The sequence below is a fragment of the Chelonia mydas genome, chromosome 9 (genome assembly GCF_015237465.2).
Source record: "Chelonia mydas isolate rCheMyd1 chromosome 9, rCheMyd1.pri.v2, whole genome shotgun sequence".
Classification (NCBI taxonomy): domain Eukaryota; kingdom Metazoa; phylum Chordata; order Testudines; family Cheloniidae; genus Chelonia; species Chelonia mydas.
In genome coordinates this window covers 46,610,644-46,632,113 of record NC_057855.1, presented here as the reverse complement: position 1 = coordinate 46,632,113, position 21,470 = coordinate 46,610,644, and the positions used below count along the sequence as shown (strand labels likewise).

Sequence of the window (21,470 nt, the reverse complement as noted above, 5' to 3'; positions counted from 1 at the left end):
TGGCAGCCAGTTTAATATCTGAGCCCATGTTATCTTGTTGTATTGTTTAGGGAAAGCATTTATGGGGTTAAATCTGATTATAATTCTCCCCCTCCCCCACCTAAACTTGTAATTCGAAATTTGGGTTCAACTCAAATTCCACCCACTTTTCTTGCTAATTTCTCCAAAGAACTAGGGTCAAAATTGCCAAATGTGGCCACTGACTCTCAGTTGCTCGTTTGGAGACACCCGGGAGACACCCATTGTCTGAAGCGCTGAGCAGCCAAGCCTGTTGAGTTGGAGTTACCAGGAGATGTGCCTGCTAGCACTTCGGAACATCAGGCCGGAGGGGTCAAATACAGGCACCTAAAATAAGCATCTCCTCTCGCAAAGGCAGCTGCCAGTGAATGCTTGGTAGGAGAGGTGGCAGGAATTGCTCACTGTGATGGACTAGGATCCTGGCATAATACACACAGCCACGGGAGCTCTGGCGTTTCTTGCCGCTCCACGTGGGACAGTCATTCCCTTCCCTCCATCACATCAGCTTGCTCCTGTTGTAAACCTACAGCGACTGACTGCAACAATAGTGGAGGCTTCATCTGTCAGTAACTTTAATGTTATTTCTAAAAATAAATCAAACCTACAAAGTACAGTAGCCCTGAGCCATGTGGACCCATCAGAACTGGCCCCAGGGGACAGAAGCATTGACCCAAAAGGGCTACAGTTCCTAAGAGGATGACGTGGGGAGCACTGACAATGTTGTTCCTGTAGGGGTTGCTGTGGCTGTGACTTACCAGGTGTACTTCATGAGGAAGCTATGGCTGACTGTAACTCCTGGGAAAGACCTGAAGGCTGACTCCATCTTTCATTACCACCAGGTAACTACGTCTCTAGGGAATGGCCAGGAAGGGAACTTATATCATGCAGTGTGATCAGGGCGATACACGGGAGAACCTGATCCTGCCAGAGTGTTTATTTCTCCATCTCAGACAGGGCAGCCACCATCATAGGTCCAGGGTCACACACAGATTTTAAAACACTTAATCAATTTGGCATCTGTCAATATCAAGTTACCCTTCAGGGCTGGCCTTTTGCTGGGGGCTTGATCTGCATCTCCATTTCACAGTCTCTGCCTGGCCTGGCCTGTATTGGCTCCAGACCATTCTGCACAGATTCACTGCTTGTGCCTTCCAGGAGCTGCCCAAGTATCTGCGAGGATATCACAAGTGCTCCAAAGAGGAAGCTGTCCAGATAGCAGGGCTGATTTATAAGGTCCGTTTTGACAAGGACCGATCACAGCAGGCAGCCATCCCCAAGATGCTGAAGGAGTTGGTGCCAGACAATCTGATCCGAGCAATGGCTCTGGAGGAGTGGAAGAAGGTAAAAGTCCCATCACATGTGCTTGAGGCAGCCAGCCGGTCCTGCTCCTCACGCTGCTGCGGCTACTCTTTTACATGCCCAGCTCACGGAGCGCTAGCACGAGGACAGCTCCTCAAGCTGGGAGTCAGGCTGCCAGCTCAAAGTGCAGCCAGACCCTCTGTTCCTGTTTATAGCCAGATTTTGCATCCTCTCTAAAATAATCCTCTGACACGTGCGTATCTCCAGAGCTGCTAAGCTGAGCTGTGCAGTCCTCTCGGAGACCACCCCAGACCTCTCCATTTTCTGTGTCCACCATGGCTGGATGGACGGACAGACAAGGACACAGTTAGGAAATATCACTGGATTTGAGGGTTAACTTCATCCACATCAAAGCCGGTTCACATAATCAGCCTTTCATGGGTAGCCAGTTATCATGTAGCAGCCAGAGGCAGTATACACACCTCTGCGCAATTCGTAACAAACAGGACAAAGACCCCTCTTCCCCACCTGGGAGAGAGAAGGGTTGGACAGATGCTTGGCAGGGAATCAGAGGGTGAATGCATTGACAGGAGGTGCCAGGGCACAGCTTGTCCTACACATTTGTATAGGACAGGTGAGACTTGCTCATGGAGGCAACAGTTCCCCTGTGTCTGACTCCCATCCTGATTCAGCCGTCCCTCTGGGGCACCTGCTTCTGCAGGGTCTCATCCATCCCCCTAGAGAGAGGACAGACAGGAACTGTTAGGAGCTCCCCCTCCCTACATGAGCTTCACTTTCTCTGCCCCAGGCCTAGGGGAGAGGAGAGCTGGGAGCCCTGGGTGGAGTTTTCCACTGTGCTGCCTGGAGGCCCAGCTGGGGAAGCTGCTGGGCCAGGTGACCTTCACTCAGGCTCCCTCAGGCTTGGTGGGGAGCTGCTGGTCTGGGAGGATCTTCAGTTCCCATTGCTGGATTTCAGGGCAGGAACCTGTGTAAGAGGAGCTGCTCGGAGATTTCCACCTTCCTTCCTTATAGCAGCTGCAGGAGACCCCAGGGCTCCCTCTTCCTGCAGGCATAGGTGCCCCTTGCTGCCTTGGGGTAATGTGGCCAAGTGACTGATCCTGCAGTGTGATGGGTGAGTGCATATCTGCAGGACAAACCCTGGGTGAGGGAAAGCCTGTCTCCACTCTTTCACTCACTGGGGTGTACGTGTCCCTTTTCTATACAGAATATCATTGGCGCCTACAGCAAACATGAGGGCAAAACGGTGGACGAGGCCAAGGTTGCTTTCTTGAAGCTGATCCACCGGTGGCCCACGTTTGGGTCAGCCTTCTTCGAAGTGAAGGTGTGTCTAGGCCGCTTCTCATTCCGCGTGCACTAATGGTTCTGCCAGGGGAGCACCAGGTGGGGTGCTATCATCTGCCAAATGGGAAGCTATTCCAGCCCCTACCCCTCCTGCGAGAGAGGGGGAAGAGACTGTGAGAACACATTAGTGAGGGAAAGCAAAACTCATTTCCTTCCACGTGGTGAGGTTCGTGGTCCCTGCCCTCTTGTGGGAGCAAGTCAGTGGTCTAGATCCAGCTCCTGGGGAAGCTCTGGCTCATGAGACTCCTCTGTCCTGTTCACCACTCTCCTTGTCCAGTGAAAGATAATTGTCATAAGGGGCCATGGTGGCACAGGGAGAGGTGCCCCCTCAGGTATCCAGGTCCACTCCCCATGGGGGTGCTTGAACTGAACTCTTGTGTTTGGTAGGAACCAGTGCAGAGAGGAGCACAGGGGGACGTGTTCAGTGACCAGGGTTGGCTGCTGCATTATATATTCTTTGGAGCCCCTTTGTAGGTGCCTCCCTAACCTGAATGCAGTGTTCTGGATCCTGCTGCCCTCAACCTAATGCAGCCAGATGCCATCTATTCCTTTCCTTCCCAGCAGCAGTGCACACTACTAACCTTTTCACGCCGCAGCCCCCCTCCAACGTCCTATCATCCCCCCCAGCTTGGCTCTCAACTCATCTTGGTTTGTGCAGTGCCAGGAAGGGTGCGCCACAAACCAAAGTGAGAGAACTACTGCCTGATAGCCCAGAGCTAGCAAACGAGATCTGCCTTTAAACAGCCGTTGTGCGAGTCTTCAGTATGGTCTTAGAACAGTCACCCTTGGCAACGGTTACATGGCACTTTCCGAGCTTGTTGCCTCCGTGTTAATTTGATAGAGACAGTAAACAACATTGGGGAAAGTTGAATGTCTCTCTGCAATTAATAGGAATCGTCATTCACCTCTCCACAAACACACTCTTATTTTGTTCCTGATCACCAGCAAACCTCCGAGTCAAATTTCCCAGACATCATACTGATTGCAGTCAACAAGCAAGGAGTCTCGCTAATACACCCCAAGACCAAGGTAAGAGTCACTTCTCCAGTGCCTGGGGGATGCTGCAGTCTGGCTCTCTGGGAAATGCAGGCCACCTCACCTTGACAGCTCTAACGAGGGATCCCCGCACTGGCCGGGCCCATTAAGGAACAAGGGATAGGACTTTCTACCTGGATCTTAGGAGGAGACAAACAGAGCCCCTATCCATTTGTTCTGGGAAACTGAAGGATGGATGGTGCCCAAAATCACTGCTTGGGATTAGAGCTGCTGTTCCAAAATAATTCAGGCAATTGCTACAAGCAATCTCTGCCTGGGAAAGGAAAGGCCTGATGGCAGCTGTAAAGGGGAGTGGTGGCAAGAAGGATATGTAATGAGGAAGGAGCAATCCCCAACTGAAGGAGTTCGGCCAAGTGGATGGAGCGGATGGTAGGGAACCAGCTTTAGGGAATTAGTGGCAGGAAAGCTGAGTTGTCTACAGAACAGCAAATATCTAGGATGGAAAGAGACAGGTAATCAGGCTGTAGGCCTGTCAGTGTAGTTAGCTCTGTCAAGCCTGCAGAACAGGGCCATGTCTACACTGCAACAGAAGACCTGTGGCTGGCCCCGCGCAGATGATTTGGGCTGCAGGGCTATAAAATTGCATTGTAGATGCTTGGGCTGGAGCAAAGGCTCAGAGACCCCCATGTAGGGGAAGGGTCCCAGAGCCTGGGCTGCAGCCCAAACCCAAACATCTTCACCGCAACTTTATAGCCCCGCAGCCTGAGCCCAATTCAGCTGACCTGGACCAGCTGCAGTGTAAACATTCACAATAAGAATTTATAGGGTATGTCATCATGTTGCTTTTACAAAAAATAAAGCCACTGGTATATCCAATGGCTTAATGGCTACTAACGTAAGCAGCAGCATGACATGGGAAAGGCTAACAGTGAACAACTGCCTTCCAGAAACCCAAAACCTCAGGGCTGAGCTGCTCTGTGCAAGTAGGGAGGATTATGCTGTGCTGCTGTTTGGGGCATGAGCAGAATTCAACAGCTGTGTGACAGTCCCTAACAGAAGGCACTAGGAGATGAAAGGATATACTTGCCTTACTGGAGCGCTTTTTCTAACCCGGCACAATCTGTTTCCCTTCCAAACTGTTTCAGTTTGGTTATTTATGTCTCTTTCTACCTGCAGGACATCTTAACAGTTTACCCCTTTAATAAAATCTCCAACTGGAGCAGTGGGAGCACATACTTCCACATGACAATTGGGAACCTGGTGCGGGGAAGCCGGATTCTGTGCGAGACATCTTTGGTGAGGAGCCTCACTGTCCCTTCCATGTTCCCCTCCTCAGCTTTCCCTTTCTTCTTATGTCTATAAGCATCACAGATACCTGGTGTAAGGATGCTGATGTACATGAAAACAGCCAGATAAAGGATACACTATAACAGGGCCAACTTTGTTCTGTCTCTTAGTCCACAAATTAGAGAGACCTTTTGCTGGTTCAACACCCTGGGCAGTTCATTTACAGTTGCATCCCACCATCTTCACAGGATACCCAAGACCTTTCCCAAGCAGAGGAGAGCTAGCTCTCGCTCTCTCACTGCCTGCTTCCCCCCTGTGCTCTTCCTTCCTGTGCCTATTTGTGGGCTCTTGGCTAATGGCTTAATTGGCCTTTCTTCCCTGCCCTGCCCACAAATTAGCCACAGCCTTGCATAGTCAGCTCCAGTCTACTTTGCCTGATTGGGGCTGCTGTGAAGAGCGCTGACTCAGGCCTTTATACCTAGCACTCTGTCACAAGCACACTGCTTCCTGCCATGACTGGCTTTAGGATTGATGGAGGTGACAAGAGCTCTCTTCCCACAGTAATTGTTCTTCCCGATTTACTGACCAGCTGTCTCGCAGGTCAGAAGCAGATTGCTGCTCTATGGCACCAGCCGCAGTGGAAGAGTGAGTGATGGGTTGAAACCAAAGTGCAGGGAAAAAAGTAGTACTTGTCCCCGTTCTGCTGGCAAACCAAGCTTCCCCTCCCTGAGGCTCCACTCACCTAGCTCTCTGTAATACAGTTACAGCCCCTTGCTTTTCACAAATACAAAATAAAATGAAAATCAACGTATAAAAAAACCCCTCCTCCTGCAATGGCGGCTCCTGTCCCGGGGGGCTGGGCCAAGCTCCCCACTCCGGGCATTGTGACCTGATGCACAGAGTTGCAGTGCTGCTCAGGTTTGGCCTAGTCAAGCCTCCACTGGGACTGGGGAGGGCAGCTGGGACAAATTTGAGTGAGGGGTGTTGTGACCCCTCCCCAGGGCCTCCTGGTGAAAATGTCGTAACAAAAATCCTGAAAAGTGATTTATAAAAAGAATTATAAATAAAAAGAATTTCATGGGATTCTAAATATGATCTTCCTTTTCTGGCATGCTTTGATCAGCAGCAAAATGGTTAGCAGTGCTGAGACCTTGTCATTAGATTTCAGAGTCAATGAGCCCTTAAAATCAGTGGCTCTCAAACTCTTGTACTGGTGACCCCTTTCACATAGCAAGCCTCTGAGTGCGACCCCCCCACCCTTATAAATTAAACACACTTTTTAATATATTTAACACCATTATAAATGCTGGAGGCAAAGCAGGGTTTAGGGTGGAGGTTGACAGCTTGCGACCCCCCCATGTAATAACCTCGTGACCCCCTGTGGGGTCCCGACCCCCAGTTTGAGAACCCTTGACTTAAATGAGTGGGGCAGTCCCATTTCTCCCAGACGTCTTGTTTCAGGCTGTCTGCAAGACTCAGGAAGGCACATCTGCCTTGGTTTATAAGGGCTCGTATTGTTAAGGTTACCTTTGCAAACATAAGGACTAGTGACTTGTATATGAAAGCTGAGATTCTGAAACACAAGATGGCAGCCCACAGTGTAAAACATTCGTTTGCTGAACCACTACAGACCGACCCTGTTTGATCACTAGACCAGGGACCAAATGGCTTCCTGCAGTGTAGGCAGCACTGCTTTCAATAGCGCTGCTGGGGTACCTGGGGACACACCAGCAGGAGCCATGGAAAAGAATGATCTGAACAATGTTAGGAACTGGGAGAGGAGGTACAGAGGGCACACAGCTTGGGGAATAACTCTCGATGCCAGCTGGCACCCTCTAGAGTCCTTTTCAAGAGACTAGGTTAAAGTTTCTCTCTCCTGCAGGGTTACAAAATGGATGACCTGTTGACATCCTATGTACAGCTGCTAATGAACGCTGTGAACAAGCAGAGGAATCCCCGCCTCCCTGCATGAGGGTAGAAGCCTGCGATTCATACCTGTGCCAAACAGCCTCCATTTCATATCCCAGAGCAAAACCCATTTTAACACTGGTCCTGCCAATTAATCCTCTGATCACACCCATTCTTCAGTAAGCTACGCTGGTGAAGTACTGCTACAGGGGAAGCACGAATGAGGACACATTTTAAGCTCTCCTCGCCTAGACCCAATGGACAAATTCAATATGGTTTATAAATGTCACAGCGTTTTCCTGGATTTCAACCTGGGCACGGCCCTCAATTAATACATGAAAAAGCAGTCTGAAAACCTCTTCGGATCTACTATGGTGTCCTCCATTCTGACAGGGACCTGCCCCTCCAATTCCTTCCTTCTGGCAACGTAAGGGCACATCATTCAGTATACTCCCACCAACTGCATAAGCTACCTGAGTCTCTGGCAAAGAGAGATATAATGTTACTTTTTCAACACAACGGAGAGGTTCCAAGAGTGGAGGAAAAGCCAAAACATTTCAGCAAAGCGTTCAGTGGTAGGAACACAGAGAGAAATTCTTCAAAAAGGGAGGTGCTGCTTTTCTTCAGTCTTCTAGCATTAGAATACTTGCTGCCAGTCCCAGTAATAGCCACCCTATTCTGCAATTATGGGAGAAACTGCATCGTCCTGGACACTTCAGGCTGGTAAGGTATACTGGGCTTTGCAGAAGGGAAGAACCGTTTCTGCTATAACATGGTTGTTGTCTGCTGTCTTGTTGCCTTAGAGAAGTTGTGAGCTAGTGCACTTCCTTTTGTGTCCCCTTTGGTAGCTGCACCTGAGTGTCCCCCAGCTTTCCTTTCTCATAAGGAAACAGCAGAGTGCTCCCCACTATGCATGAACACACACTGATTCGGGTTATTATTAAGGACTGATTCTGCACCCTTATACTGACATAGCTCCATCTATAAATACTACTCAATGTGAGTCAGGGTTACACAGGATTGATTCTATAACACACAGACCTCTTTTGAAAGTGTCATTTTCCTGCTCTATAGACGTGCTCCTAGCATGGAGTTATGTAGACATTCTTTCAGGAGACAGAATGCCAGTTGGTTCATTTTATTGGTTTTCATTTCTCTTGATCTTTCTCCAACTTCCTGTTTGGCAGACAGCTTGAATGGCAAAGCCTGTTTCAGAGTTTGTTCATCACGTGCTCCTCCATAGCCAGAACTCCTGTCAGCAAGAGAGAACTCTCTCACAATAAGAACTGCTCAGAGTTCAAAAAGCCTGGGAGGTAACCTTGCCCCTACACTGCTTTCTAGTACTAGAAGAGCAAATACTTGTCCTTCCCAAATCAGAAGAGCCCTCCCGTGACCACAGTAGCATGTGGTGCTTTTAGTGCATTTACACCAAGTTCCTTGAGGCATGGTTTAACAGTGCTGGAAAAGCCGTGCTGTTGAATCTCTCGTTCTAGTTTGCCAATGTATGGACAATGGGCTTCGTTGTCCCCTGGACGTGTGCGTGCAACACAGCCATTAATGGAAGGATTGTACATGCACTGCAGGGAGAATAGGGTCTCAATATCTCTATGCATCTAAATGAGTGCCACACTTTTCAGAATAGTTGATCTTTTTGTGACCAGTCAGATATTCCCAATGCAATGTCCATTGCCAGCAATGGATGCTTTGAGACTACCAATGTCAAGGTGTTAATGCTGGCATCATACTTCTGAATTCAATTTAATTAGATATAGTATCTGAGAAATGTTTTATACATTGACTCCGTACTGAAATCTTTGCAGCCAAACTATTCTGTTTCCCGTTTTTAAATAAACTGTTGCAGATCAGTGATGATGATGTGGTTTCTTTCTTCCACAAGTCTGGTGAGTGCTCTCCCAACCTCAGTATAATCTGAAAACCTCTCCAATAACTTATACTACCTCTGCATTACTACAGCGTACCATTCACCACTGACATCTAGAGTCCAACCTAGCTACATGGCATGTGTCAGACACAACAGCAGTGCCTCCACACACTAGAGCATTGATGAAAACATCACCCTTTAACCAGCACTGATGGAAAATGTTTCAGCAAAACATTCTTGTCATAGACTCACCCTCCTGAAGCACCTCCTCATGGCAAGACCCAGCACTGCAGCCCCTCCACCTCACCTTCCTCCTCCAGACTTTGGTGCTCTGTGTGGTGACTTAGTCCTCCGGCCAGGTCACACCAAGAGTCCCATCCCTTCTTGGTAACAACGTCCCAACTCAAAACACACAGGAATGAAAATCCTGAGCTCAATCTTCTGCAGATTCTTCGCTCATCTCCCAGGCTCTGCAGAGTTCTTCACTCAATTACTGAGCAAGGCCTCCCAGGGCTTTCTCCCTGGAGGCCCAGCTTCTCCTGAGCAGTTAACTCTCAGGGCTTTTTCCCTGGAGTCTCTCTCTGCTCCCAGACCTGCTGTAGGAGTCTTCTTCTCCCCAACTGCCCTCTCCCTTCAGGGTCAATCCCAGGCTAGATACCTCCTGCAGGTCCCTCTGTAGTTCCTTTCCCAGAGAGGAAGTTCCAAATTCCTCCCTTCTGGATCTCCTCTCCCTATTGCTCTGCACTCCGTTCTTTATAGGAACCACCCAGCCTGGTCTAATCCTTAATTACCTGTCTCCCCTTCAGGTGCCACAGAACAGGCTAACTATCCTTGCCAATGTGGGGTTTATAATATCATCACAATTCTGAAATAGGAATGTGTCCAATCCTTGGAGTTACTGAGTGATTCACCCTGGGTCACATCAGAGTTGTAGATCCAAAGGACTCAGGTTTTACTGTACAGTACACATATACAACAGTTATTATATTTTAATCTTTAGTGTGACGATTTAAAATGTATTGCGGTTAACTTTATTACAAGAACATACATAACAGGTGCAGATTATAATATTTTAGTCCAGCAGTCACAGATTTTGGTTAGATATCACAAACTCAGAAGTACAAAAGTACAAAACAAGAAATCCGCAGTCTGCAGAATACATGCCATGTAATAGGGAGTGGGCTTGTCCCTTTAGTATTAATACATTTCTTCATTCATTCTATAGAATCCTTAGCACTAAGAGTGCTTTACAAACTAAGAACTGAACACCTCTTAGAACTGCTTTAGTCACAGATTTATCTGCGAACCAATGCCTCCTCTGATATACGTTTCAAATGGACACTTAACCTCTTCAGTCCCAGCAGTCCGCATCATCCAATACAAAACATTTGGCATTGGAAACTCCGAGCATGGAAGGTTAAACAATTTTTGCTAATGCTGTGTGGATCACTGTGAGGGTAAGCACCAGGACCCAAACCCTAGAGAAAACATATAGCAGTTTGTTTTGTAATAAGGAAGGATATTAGGGAAGTGATTAATATTCCCCTTGAATAGGAGTAAGCTGCACATATCGCAGTTGCTAAAAGCATTTCCGTCTTCAAGTGTAGTCAGTGAGCATTAGTGATTTATTTTAAATATGTATATAAATATAGGTTTAAAACTGTGAAAGTATACAATGGACAGCAGCTTTCGGTAAGTAATACAAGGTTAGTCTTTTGAACCAAATTCATCACTGATATAACTGATATGCACTGAGGATAATGGAGTGACAGCAAGAATGAATTTGACTTTCTGAATTTAGAGCAAAGGAAAACGCACATATCTTAGTCTTAACATTGCTTTCTATGAAGGAGATTCTCTCCTGACTCCAGCATTATGAAGAACACACAGGTATTAGCAAATCCATCATACCAAAAGACTCTACCCTAAAGAAGTCCACAGATCCTATCACATCTACTTTACATCCTATGCCATTTACTTTTCCAAAGGTGGAATCTGGGGGAAGATGAATGTTTCCAAGCTGTTGTGTAGTTATTTCCCATAACTCTCTTGATTGCTTAGTCTCTCAAATCTGGTATCATAACTCTGTAGACAACCATGTGCTCTACAAAGCAGAACTCTAGTGAAAGATTTGTCAGATTAACAGTTAGAAAGAGACACTTTAAGACATTTGATTATCCATATATTATAAAGCTCAGGGTCGATGGGTGTCTTTTCCTTTAAGTAAAAGTACGAGCAAGCCCTGGCCTAATCTACTGAATTTCAAATATTAGGAAATAAGAGTCCTCACTGTATCTCTTCTCATAATACAAAGATATTCACATTCGTCTTTACATGCACATGTTTAACCATGTATTTGCATTTTCCATTGCTAAACTCAAGAGTGGCCTCTGCAGGAAACACAGTTGACAAGATTTGAGCTGGTCTGGAAGACAACTACTGTCCATGAAGGACTCAATTTTTGCATATTCACAAGAACATATAATGCCATCTTCCCAGGAAATTCTTTTGAACTAGGACTGGTGAATCAGCTGAAAATACCCAGCTGCCCAGATTCAGCACTGGGCTCCTTCCTGTGACCAAGGGCATGGGGAAAGGAGCTGCATGCTCCAGGCTAGGAAGAATCAGCATAATGAATTGTGACTGCTCATGGGCCTGAGGTGCCTGTGCTTTAGTTCTTCAACCAAACTCTAGAGAGAATAAGCAACATAGTGGACTGGTCCCAGCAGTGGCCACTTAAGACTGCCTTCAGTTGTGCAGTTCCTTGTGCCCCTCCCTGAAGGACAGGCCAAGGGCTACAGAAGAACAAGAGCTGTCCTCAAGTGCTATTAAACTGTGACAAAAATAATACTGTCTAGGTTACTGTGCAGATTGATAGTCACGGTGGAAGACAGACAAGCTCTCTCATTGGATCAGAGAGTCCATCCCTTCGTAAGTGCTATAGCGGAAGCGGTGCACAGAAGGTGTTAAAATAGTTATGATAGCTTACTACAGCAGAAAGTAAAGCAGCCAAAGGCAGTTGGTATTAGGAAAGCAGCTAACTAACCAGGAGTCTTGCGCAGGGAGTCCTTTCTGCACTAGCCTTTTCCCCTAACATTTCTCACCATTGCTATCTCTGGTACAGCTTCACTCATGGTAGCAACAGCAAGTGCTCTAGTGTAGACCAGCCACCAGCATTTTAGCCACTAGGTTGTGAGAGTTTGCTCTAAGCAGCATTAGACAACAAGGGATCTGTGTGGTGTTGCTTTACACCCGGGCTCATTGGCCCAGCTGTGGGTATAGCCTAAAGCTTATTGAGCTGGTAACCTACCCACTCTGCAGCAAGGGGACAGGCTAAATCACTCAAGTGTCGACAGTCCTCCAATGCTTTCCCACAATTCCCCTCCTGCACCCAGGACAGACAAGTTCTCCCATTATACACTGGGAAAGAATCAGAGAGTGGTTCAGCTTACTGCAGTGCTATGAACCATGGGGTATCATGTGCCTCCGGAAATCCTAACATCTCAGACAGGTGACTGCAGCACCACTGAGTACATAGTAACTTGGGTAGGGCTCTGCAGTGTGGCCTCTCACACCTGAGCTAGGCTAAGCCGGGCATCAATCACCCAAGTTAATTCTGCAGTGAAGACATGCCCAAGGAGGTTAAAACACTAGAAGCTGTTTAGTGCCCTATCTACATAACAGCATCCACTGGTGCTACCACCAAAGAAGTTGCCATCAGTAATAGCAAAGGTGCAAAATGGTACCATGGACACAGCTAGTGTCTTACTACAAGATTTATAGATACGAGTCTGAAGGCTCTTTTGGTTCACTCAAACGGTCCTAGAGCCCAGGCTCCAGCCGAACCCCAGAAGTCTACACTGTAATTAAACAGCCCCAAAGCCCAGGCCCCATTAACCCAAGTCAGCTGGTAGAGGCCAGACATGGGTTTTTAATTGCAGTGTAGACATACACTGAGTGTCATGGAAACTGAGCTGAGAAGGTAGTCTTTCCATTCAAACAAACGGAAAAGGCTTGGCTCAGACTGAATTTTTTAACAGTTACCAGATCTGCCAACTGGGTTTTGTTATGCAAAAGAGTAACCACACCTCCAGGCATATTGCAGGTACTGTAGAGGGTAATGGCAGGTGTGTCAGTGGGTAGGGTATAATGTCACACTGGGCAATTTCAAGCCCTGGGAATCAGTGATCTAATGGAGAACTGGCAAGTAAACATTGAATATTAGTTCCTGGCATCCCCTGCCTTCACCCTCGCACTACATATCCCCCTTCAATTGTAAGGGAATTGAATACTTTTGAGAAGTATCAAACTGACAGCCTCAGAGATTGAAATCCTCTATGCATCAACCAGGACAACAGTAGTGAAACTTCTGTGCACTGCCCAGACACTATACTCCCACTCTGGCACAGAGTGAGGTGAGTAGGTAGCATAGATTCTGTGCCCATTCACTCCTTCCCTTGCCTAGAGACAATGTCAACAAGGGTGTCAAGAAGGGCGATTGCTGCGGCAGTTTTGTGATGTGGATATTTGTTCACCGGGAATCTAGACACAGACCAGCTCATTTTGGACATACCAAACACTTATCAGATGGTGGTAATTTGGGGCCACATTCAGAACAATGTCCTACAGGTGAAAAGCTCTGTGTACAAGGCATTTAAGGAATCCTTGATACTTATAACTGGTGTTGAACAATCTGCACATTTCACCATCTGATATTTAAACCACTGTTCTTTCCAAATTCCTCAGGCTACAGAAGAGAGAACTTCAGCTCCATGTAGAAACGATGAAGGACAGAAAAACAATGGTGTACATCTGATCAATGGCAGAATAATGCCAGTTAACTACCATACCCATTGCTCTGCCCTACCCCCTCAGCAGAGGCCAAACTCCCCATGCAGTCAGTGTTAATTTGCAACTGCCTGAGTAAAGCGACATTCAGGGTGAAAGCTGCAGTGACAAAAGCTGGAGGAGGTACTATTTGTCTGTGGTTTGTTTCAGACATTCTTAACAGCTCCCTTTGTGATCAGTAGCTGCTGCAAGTTGCAGTCTGTGAGGATAAGAGTGCAGTCAGCAGAATGACAGACCCGTTTAAGCAGAGTTTAAATCCACAGCTTTGGGATGCGATTTCTTGGAGGCCAGCTCAGACAGCTTTTTCAGACGTTTCTTCAGCTCCAGAGGGAATTTCTCATAGCATTTCTTGCACACAGGCTTCATGTCAAACTCCACAAACTTGTTCCTTTCAAAGAAACACTGAGCTATTAAAAACAGCACTTGCAAAACTACATTCATGGCTTAATGTTCAGTAATCAAGAGAGTGTGTGTGTGGGCTTGCTTTCTACTGAACGTATAAAACCCCTCGTTTCAACACACAGATTCCAATCTTGCCAGGATGTTCACATATCAGAATTTAATGCACACGTGTGGTAGTGTTCATGCCAAGTTAGGTGCCCAGCTGTGTGAACACAGATACATATGGACTGATGACTGGAGATCAGGTCCACATGTTTACCAATAATGAAATGTCCAGCCATGGAACACTTTGTGATTGGCTCTTCGCAACACGTCTGCGTGGCTGCTTTCCAAAACTTGGGGGCAGCAGCTTTGCACTGGCAACAGGAAAACATTTTGATTCTTCACACTCCTCCCCTCTGTGCTGCCAAGTGCACCTCAGCCTGCTATGAATGCCCCTTGCTAGCTAGTACCAGGGTGGAAGCACATTAATTTTCCCTGTACATCGATCCACAGTGCTTTTCTTCTGTTGCAGCTCAATGGCTTTCCTATGCTTGCTATTTCATAGAAATCATAGAATCATAGAACTAGAAGGGATCTCGAGAGGTCATATAGTCCAGTCCCCTGCACTCAAGGCAGGACTAAGTATTATCTAGACCATCCCTGACAGGTATTTGTCCAACCTGCTCTTAAAAATCCCCAATGATGGAGATTCCACAACCTCCCTAGGCAATTTATTCCAGTGCTTAACCACTCTGATAGTTAGGAATTTTTTCCTAATGTCCAACCTAAACCACCCTTGCTGCAATTTAAGCCCATTGCTTCTTATCCTATCCTCAGAAGTTAAGAACCATTTTTCTCCCTCCTCCTTGTAACAACATTTTATGTACTTGAAAACTGTCATCATGTCCCCCCTCATCTTCTCTTCTTCAGACTAAACAAACCCAATTTTTTCAATCTTCCCTCATAGGTCATGTTTTCTGGACCTTTAATCATTTTTGTTGCTCTTCTCTGGACTTTCTCCAATTTGTCCACATCTTTCCTGAAATGTGGCACTCAGAACTGGGCACAATACTCCAGTTGAGGCCTAATCAGCGCAGAGTAAAGCGGAAGAATTACTTCTTGTGTCTTGCTTCCAATACTCCTGCTAATACATTCCAGAAGGATGTTTGCTTTTTTTTGCAACAGTGTTATACTGTTGACTCATATTTAGCTTGTGATCCACTATGACCCCCAGATCCCTTTCCGCAGTACTCCTTCCTAGGCAGTCATTTCCCATTTTGTATGTGTGCAAGTGATTGTTCCTTCCTAAGTGGAGTACTTTGCATTTGTCCTTATTGAATTTCATCCTATTTACTTCAGACCATTTCTCCAGTTTGTCCAGATCATTTTGAATTTTAATCCTATCCTCCAAAGCACTTGCAACCCCTCCCAGCTTGGTATCGTCCGCAAACTTTATGAGCGTACTCTCTATGCCATTATCTAAATCATTGATGAAGATATTGAACAGAACTGGACCCTGAACCAATCACTGTGGGACCCCAGTCATTATGCCCTTCCAGCATGACTGTGAACCACTGATAACCACTCTCTGGGAACGATTTTCCAACCAGTTATGCACCCACCTTATAGTAGCTCCATCTAGGTTGCATTTCCCTAGTTTGTTTATGAGAAGGTCATGCGAGACAGTATCAAAAGCCTTACTAAAGTCAAGATATACCACATCTACTGCTTCCCCCCTACTCATAAGGCTTGTTACCCTGTCAAAGAAAGCTACCAGGTTTATTCCTGACAAATCCATGCTGACTGTTATTTATCACCTTATTATCTTTCAAATTGTCAACCAGTTCTTCCCTATTTGTCAAAATCAAATCTAGAACAGCCTCTCCCCTAGTAGCTTTCTCTTTCTCCAGTACATTCCAAGAACTTGTTGGATAATCTGTTGGATAATCTGTGCCCTGCTGTGTTATTTGGCTCCTTTACTACCCCACTCAGTTGCACGAGTGTCTCTCACAAGGCAGATAAGGACTCAAGCAGCCATGAACTTCAGTGGGTCACAATCAGACAGCGATCTAGCTATCACAAATTGGTGACTGCAGCAGAATCAGGCAAGTGCATTCATTTGGTTGGCAAAAATCAAGAAGTGGAATTTCACTAGCAGAGTCAGTGTCCCAGACACTCGAGTCAGTTAGTCTAGAGCCAACTCAGTCTGAGACTTGCCATTCCTTATCCCCCAATAGCCTCATATTCCCAGACTTCCTGCCATTGAGCTTCCACCAAGTTTACTGTGGTTAATGTTGCTCCTTTAAGCAGCAGCAAGGGGAGTTCGCTGCAAGGTGGCCCACTCCCAGGAATGTGCCCACCCTCCATTAATCCAGGGAAGGGAAGAGAAGGGAAGGCTATCTCTGAGATAAGCACAGACAAACTAATTTTCTAGATGCTTGAACTAACTTTGCCACTGTGTTTCCTAAGTCCCAGTTCTTACAAGTGACCTATAATATTATCTTAAAGCATGCCCTATATGTAGTATGCTTTTAATGCCTCAAACATTAAACACTATGCTGAGTGGGTACCTCTGGAATCATGCTGGCTGGTGCGACAGCCCTGGGATGTCCAATGCTGCATGTCAGTTACCAAACAGCCCAGTTGGAGCATGGACCTGGGGGCTCAGGGCAGTGTCATTTTATTATGGAGTGAGACTTCGCTAAGCGTTTTTAATCAGTATAAAAGAATAAAGAATTTAAAAACACTTTCCAAAATCCACCTTCTATAATGAAAACACCATTTCCTTGAGCCCTAAGGGTCAGTTCTTTGATAACTGAGGCATGTTGGGCCATCACAGCAGAGCTGGGGTGATATCAGAGGCCCTGAAACCAGGAAAGGGGCATTTAAAGTTAGTTTGTATTCATTGTCCCTGTGCCACTTACTATTTGGGGCATTTAGCACACAACTCTTTGAAAATGGGCTCAGTTACCTTTCAATAGGCTACCTTTCTAGGGGAAAGCTGTACGTACTGCAGGAGAGGATGCTACTCTACAGCTGCAGGGTGCCAGCACCATTCCCTCAGGCTGATGAAAGAGTTATCCTAGGTCTGCAAGTGTCTACTTACTTCAGTGTGAGCTTGATGTTGCAGGTGGAGCAGGAGAAGCAGTTCACACACCAAGCCTTGTTGAGAGCTGATACCACTGCGCAAAATAAGAGAAAACAACCAGATTATCTAGTCTCAGAGTCCTATCCCAATTCAGTGAGCCAAGATGTAAAAAGAAACATTGGAGCCTTGCAACTGCAGGACTGCAACAGCTGCACTGAGAAACAGAATGGGAGAGTGACCCAAAATAAGGAGAGAACAAATCTTACCGTCCCCCTCGATCACGTGGCTGCAGTTGTAGCAGACATCTCCGAAAAGCTGCATGCAAAAGGAATAAAATGGGAACTTATTTTACTGACTATGAAGGAGTCTGCCCATGCTCCCCAAATTAGACAGCTGGTGCAAACATCAAACTCCTGATGGATGCAGCAGCACCCTAAAATTCATTTACATCTCCTGAATAGCTTCTCATACACTTTCCCATTGGTCTATGGTCATTCAGAACTTGTATCCTCAAATCTTAGAAGTTTTTTTGTTGATGCCTCATATTCTTGGTACCATTATAACATGATCTCTGAGCCTGTATACCTGGGAATTTGGGAGACAATGTCAATAGATCACAACACTGATCAAAGATAAATATCTCCTGATCATAGGCCATAAACATCGAGCAAAGAGTGCTATTTTAAAAGCAATTGATATTTAGCCTTTAACAACTCTACAAGGGAAATGCAGTATTTTGTCTGATGGAAATTGGTGTAGAGTCATGGCTGCTCATTGTATCTTTATGATAATGTTACCTTTGTGTCAGCTTACAGGACAGATCTTTTCTGTGCTTTAGCCAACTAGATGCCATGGCATTTATTTTAAACAATTACAAATAGGCTGGCTTCACATGGGTTATAGAATGTTTTCGATTCTTAACAAAAGGTTAGCCAAGCAACCATCTGACTGGTTAACACTAATTTTATTTGGTATAATTACAGAAATTTTAATTTGTTTGCTGTGTTGTTATAGCTGTGTTGCTCCCAGGATACAAGAGACAAGGTTGTGAGGTAATACCTTGTATTGGACCAACTGCTGTCGATGAAAGCTCTGTAGCGCTCGAAAGCTTGTCTCACCAACAGAAGTTGGTCCAATAGAAGATATCACCTCATGTACCTTGTGTCTCAGAAGTTTTAAGGGCAATCCAGGGACAGCAATTTTTTCTTTCAACAGGGAAGATCCCTGTCCCCATTACATTTTCATTCTCTAATCACTGCCACTTTCCTAGAATTGTATGTCAACACATCTTCCACAGAAAACATTTTTCCTTTTTCAATTAGATTCCCCACCACCAGAAGTTATTTATATTTCTTAACAACTCACTCCAGATAACAATGCATTTCTGGTTATATGGTGCATGGGGAAAATGCTGTGCTTATTTCCCAAATTTCTCTAGGGGGCATTCTTTCTCCCCAGCCCCTCAGCCAAGAGAGGTGCCTGCTGAATGGGTGTAGGACAGCAGTGCTTACCTGATTGTAGTGAGTCTCGCAGTAAGCCAGTCCTTTTTTCTCATAGTGGCGATGCCCCAGAAATGGCTTCTCACATTTGGCACAAACAAAATGCTGCAAAAGTAAAAAGGCATTCCGTGTCGGTGGAAGGGCCCCCACAGCTAGAAAACATGCCCGGATGCGGCCCCGGAAATAAGCCAGTGGTTTGCACAAGAGTTTCAGATCTTTATACAGACACAGACAAGAAAACCCTGAAAGAACCTTGTGGGATGGTGATAGTGGGACACTATCACAATGTAAATGACAGTCAAAGGAACAACGACACATCAGGGTTAGAAGACACACATGCACTCTGGCTACACAACAGATTCTACCACTATTATCATCTGTTGAGCTGCACTGTACAAAAAAAAATTGCTTGCAAGATTTGGAAGGTGAGATGTGTGACTCAAGAACCTCTTAATGCCAACTGGCAAAGGGATGCAGAGGAGTTACAGGAATCTCCTGATTTTGGTATGTACATTCTGGTTCAAAGAATGTCTCGTGAGGTCTCAAATGATAGCTGGTGCCACACTGGTTATCAATATTGTTGTGAAATCTATGTACAGATACTATGTAAGGAGTTAAACACACACACACACACAAAATATGTTCTTAAAGTCTCTGTGGGAGAGCTGGACACCATCAAAGGTGAAAAACAAGTTTTCTGTCAGATAAAAGATGTTTATTCATCTCTTTGTTTACATCTAAATTGAATATTGTCTCATTCACTACTGGTCACTTATCGCCTGTCAAAACTAAATGTAATGAAGGATTGTGCAGAATTTGGAGAAAGTCTAACAGGAAGAGAAAAGCAGTGGTGCTTAGGGGAGATGGGGGGAAGGAACCCTATCTAGAGATATACATCAAAGGTTTGCTCTACTATATTTGGGAGATAAAGACGACATCCTGGCACCCTTCACTAAGGAGTAAAAGGACAGTGCTTCTGCTTCATGAAGAAGAGTCTTGGTTGAATATGCTGAAGAGAATTTTGGGTGAGAGAAGCTTCTTTAGACAAGACAGTAACTTGTTAATTAAGGTTAGTCTCTAGAAAGCAGGTTATGATTTTGTTTTACACATAACCATTTGTTTCCAATATTCTCTATTTCTTTGATAATATATTTATAGTGAAAACAAGAATATGTTTTCTACGTGCTGTGGTATTAAGCAAAAGTACTGGCTCGGAGTTGAATCTTACATGCTGGTGTGTATTGTTCCTTTGGGAAAAGCAGATCTGCTAATTCTGTGAGTGTCCCATGGAAAAGGGACTGGATGCTACAGGGACTCAGGAATCGGTGTGTGCCTATGGCTACCTGTACAGTGAGAAGGAGGACTGGAAGGTAGTGCTTGTGCTACCAGAGGCTGGTGGTTTCAGGGAGCTGATCCACCACAGGCAGACTCAAGCATGCTTCATGCTAAGGGCAGGTGGTGGTGAGGTACCTCACAACCTGGGTACCCCGGGAAGTGTCACAGCGATGTTACAGTTTGTTACTTGGAGCTGGAGGTAAGGACATAGAGAAGATGTACATAACTTCAGTGGTAAATGCTATTTTGCAGACCCCAGAATCTTTGCAATGTAATGCAGAAATTTTAAAATAATTTTCCTGAGAGTAAATTAAACAATGGTATTGTTACTGTGCAAAAGATGAAGTGCAGCATTCACAACTCTAGTGCATGTGACTTACCCAGGTAAAGCTCACCCCAGGTGAATACAGTCTGAATTTGGCCTAAACAGGAATGGTGGGAATTTCTAATGTTCACCATAACAGCCTCCAACTTGCATTAGGCCTCTGGCAGTATGCATTCCACAGGCAGTTTCACACTGATCTCACCTCAACATGCCATTGCTTCCCCAGAGCATTGACCACTCGTCCTTCAATAGGCCTGCGACAGGCTCCACAGATTGGGATACCCATCTTGTCATGGCAGGGCAGGCAATAGAGTTCCCCTTTCAGCTCCCTGGCCTCAGCAGTCAGCTCCTTCCTGAAAACAACACAAACAAGTGTTCTTGAAGCAACACCACTGACCCAAGCCCCAGCCAACAGCTGTTTCACGATTAAACCTGACACTTACATGAGCTTCCTCCAGACGTGAATATCTAAGATGAAGCTGTGGAAGAATGAACTTCAAAGCCAACTTCCATGCTTTGGCCCCCAGCTACGCTATAAACACAGGCATCCTGAATTATGCTTGTGAAACATGGCTGTGGTCAAACCCTGGTGGTTATCTAATAGGTCTTTCTGTCCACAAATGCAAGGCTAAATCACGTTTGGCCACAATGTTTAAACAAGGTTATTTTTGTAATGTAAACAGGACCTTTGAGAGTGGCTCATTTCCAGGAACTGTTCTCAAGCCCAGTAGACAATGGTGCCCAGTAAGCAATGCATGAAGGAAGGAGAACCCTATATAGCTGAACAGAAGAACTACAATTCTATCATTTTGATTCCAACTCTTTTGATCTTGCACATACAGAACTTCTTGTCTGCCAGATAACTTAAAGGCTGCAAAGTGTAGCTGATGATTACAGAGTCCAGAAAGAGACTGCACTGTTGTCCATATAATACATTTCCCTGGTTTGTTGATGGAAGCTGGGAGAGGAGGACATACCCACAGTGGGTGCAGTTGAAGTGATCTGGATGGTAGGAGTCATTCCTGAACATCAGAGGCTGCTCATCGATTATCAGGTGGCACTTCTGACAGATATACTTGCCTAGCCCCTTGGCTTTCTCCCGGTTATGGCAAGGCCTGCACAGGTGCCTGGGTGAGAATTGGAAAGAAAGGGCAGCATCAGTAGAGTCTTTCTCCCAAAGACAGCAGCCACTGTTCTAGAGGATGGGAGTTAAACATCATCTAATGGTGCTAGTGCTAA

At 45.7% G+C, this 21,470-nt stretch overlaps 2 protein-coding genes across 4 annotated transcripts in view; one reads left to right on the top strand and one right to left on the bottom strand.

Annotated features, from left to right (window-relative positions):
- The window catches only part of MYO7B (myosin VIIB), an 84,429-nt gene extending 76,271 nt beyond the window's left edge, over window positions 1–8,158 (top strand). Inside the window, exons 44-49 of the mRNA XM_027830647.3 lie at window positions 751–857; window positions 1,174–1,359; window positions 2,543–2,659; window positions 3,625–3,708; window positions 4,852–4,971; window positions 6,845–8,158. Of these exons, the coding sequence (XP_027686448.2) occupies window positions 751–857; window positions 1,174–1,359; window positions 2,543–2,659; window positions 3,625–3,708; window positions 4,852–4,971; window positions 6,845–6,934 (704 nt within the window). The 3' untranslated portion in view covers window positions 6,935–8,158. The remainder of the gene's footprint in view (window positions 1–750; window positions 858–1,173; window positions 1,360–2,542; window positions 2,660–3,624; window positions 3,709–4,851; window positions 4,972–6,844) is intronic.
- A 1,598-nt stretch (window positions 8,159–9,756) lies between these two features.
- Window positions 9,757–21,470, bottom strand: part of LIMS2 (LIM zinc finger domain containing 2) — a 56,905-nt gene continuing 45,191 nt past the window's right edge. For all 3 annotated transcript variants that reach the window (XM_027819605.3, XM_043522202.1, XM_027819660.3), the window contains exons 5-10: window positions 21,209–21,358; window positions 20,434–20,584; window positions 18,584–18,676; window positions 17,339–17,387; window positions 17,091–17,166; window positions 9,757–13,988 (exon numbers count right to left, since the gene is read on the bottom strand). In XM_027819605.3, the coding sequence (XP_027675406.1) occupies window positions 13,841–13,988; window positions 17,091–17,166; window positions 17,339–17,387; window positions 18,584–18,676; window positions 20,434–20,584; window positions 21,209–21,358 (667 nt within the window). In that variant the 3' untranslated portion in view covers window positions 9,757–13,840. The remainder of the gene's footprint in view (window positions 13,989–17,090; window positions 17,167–17,338; window positions 17,388–18,583; window positions 18,677–20,433; window positions 20,585–21,208; window positions 21,359–21,470) is intronic.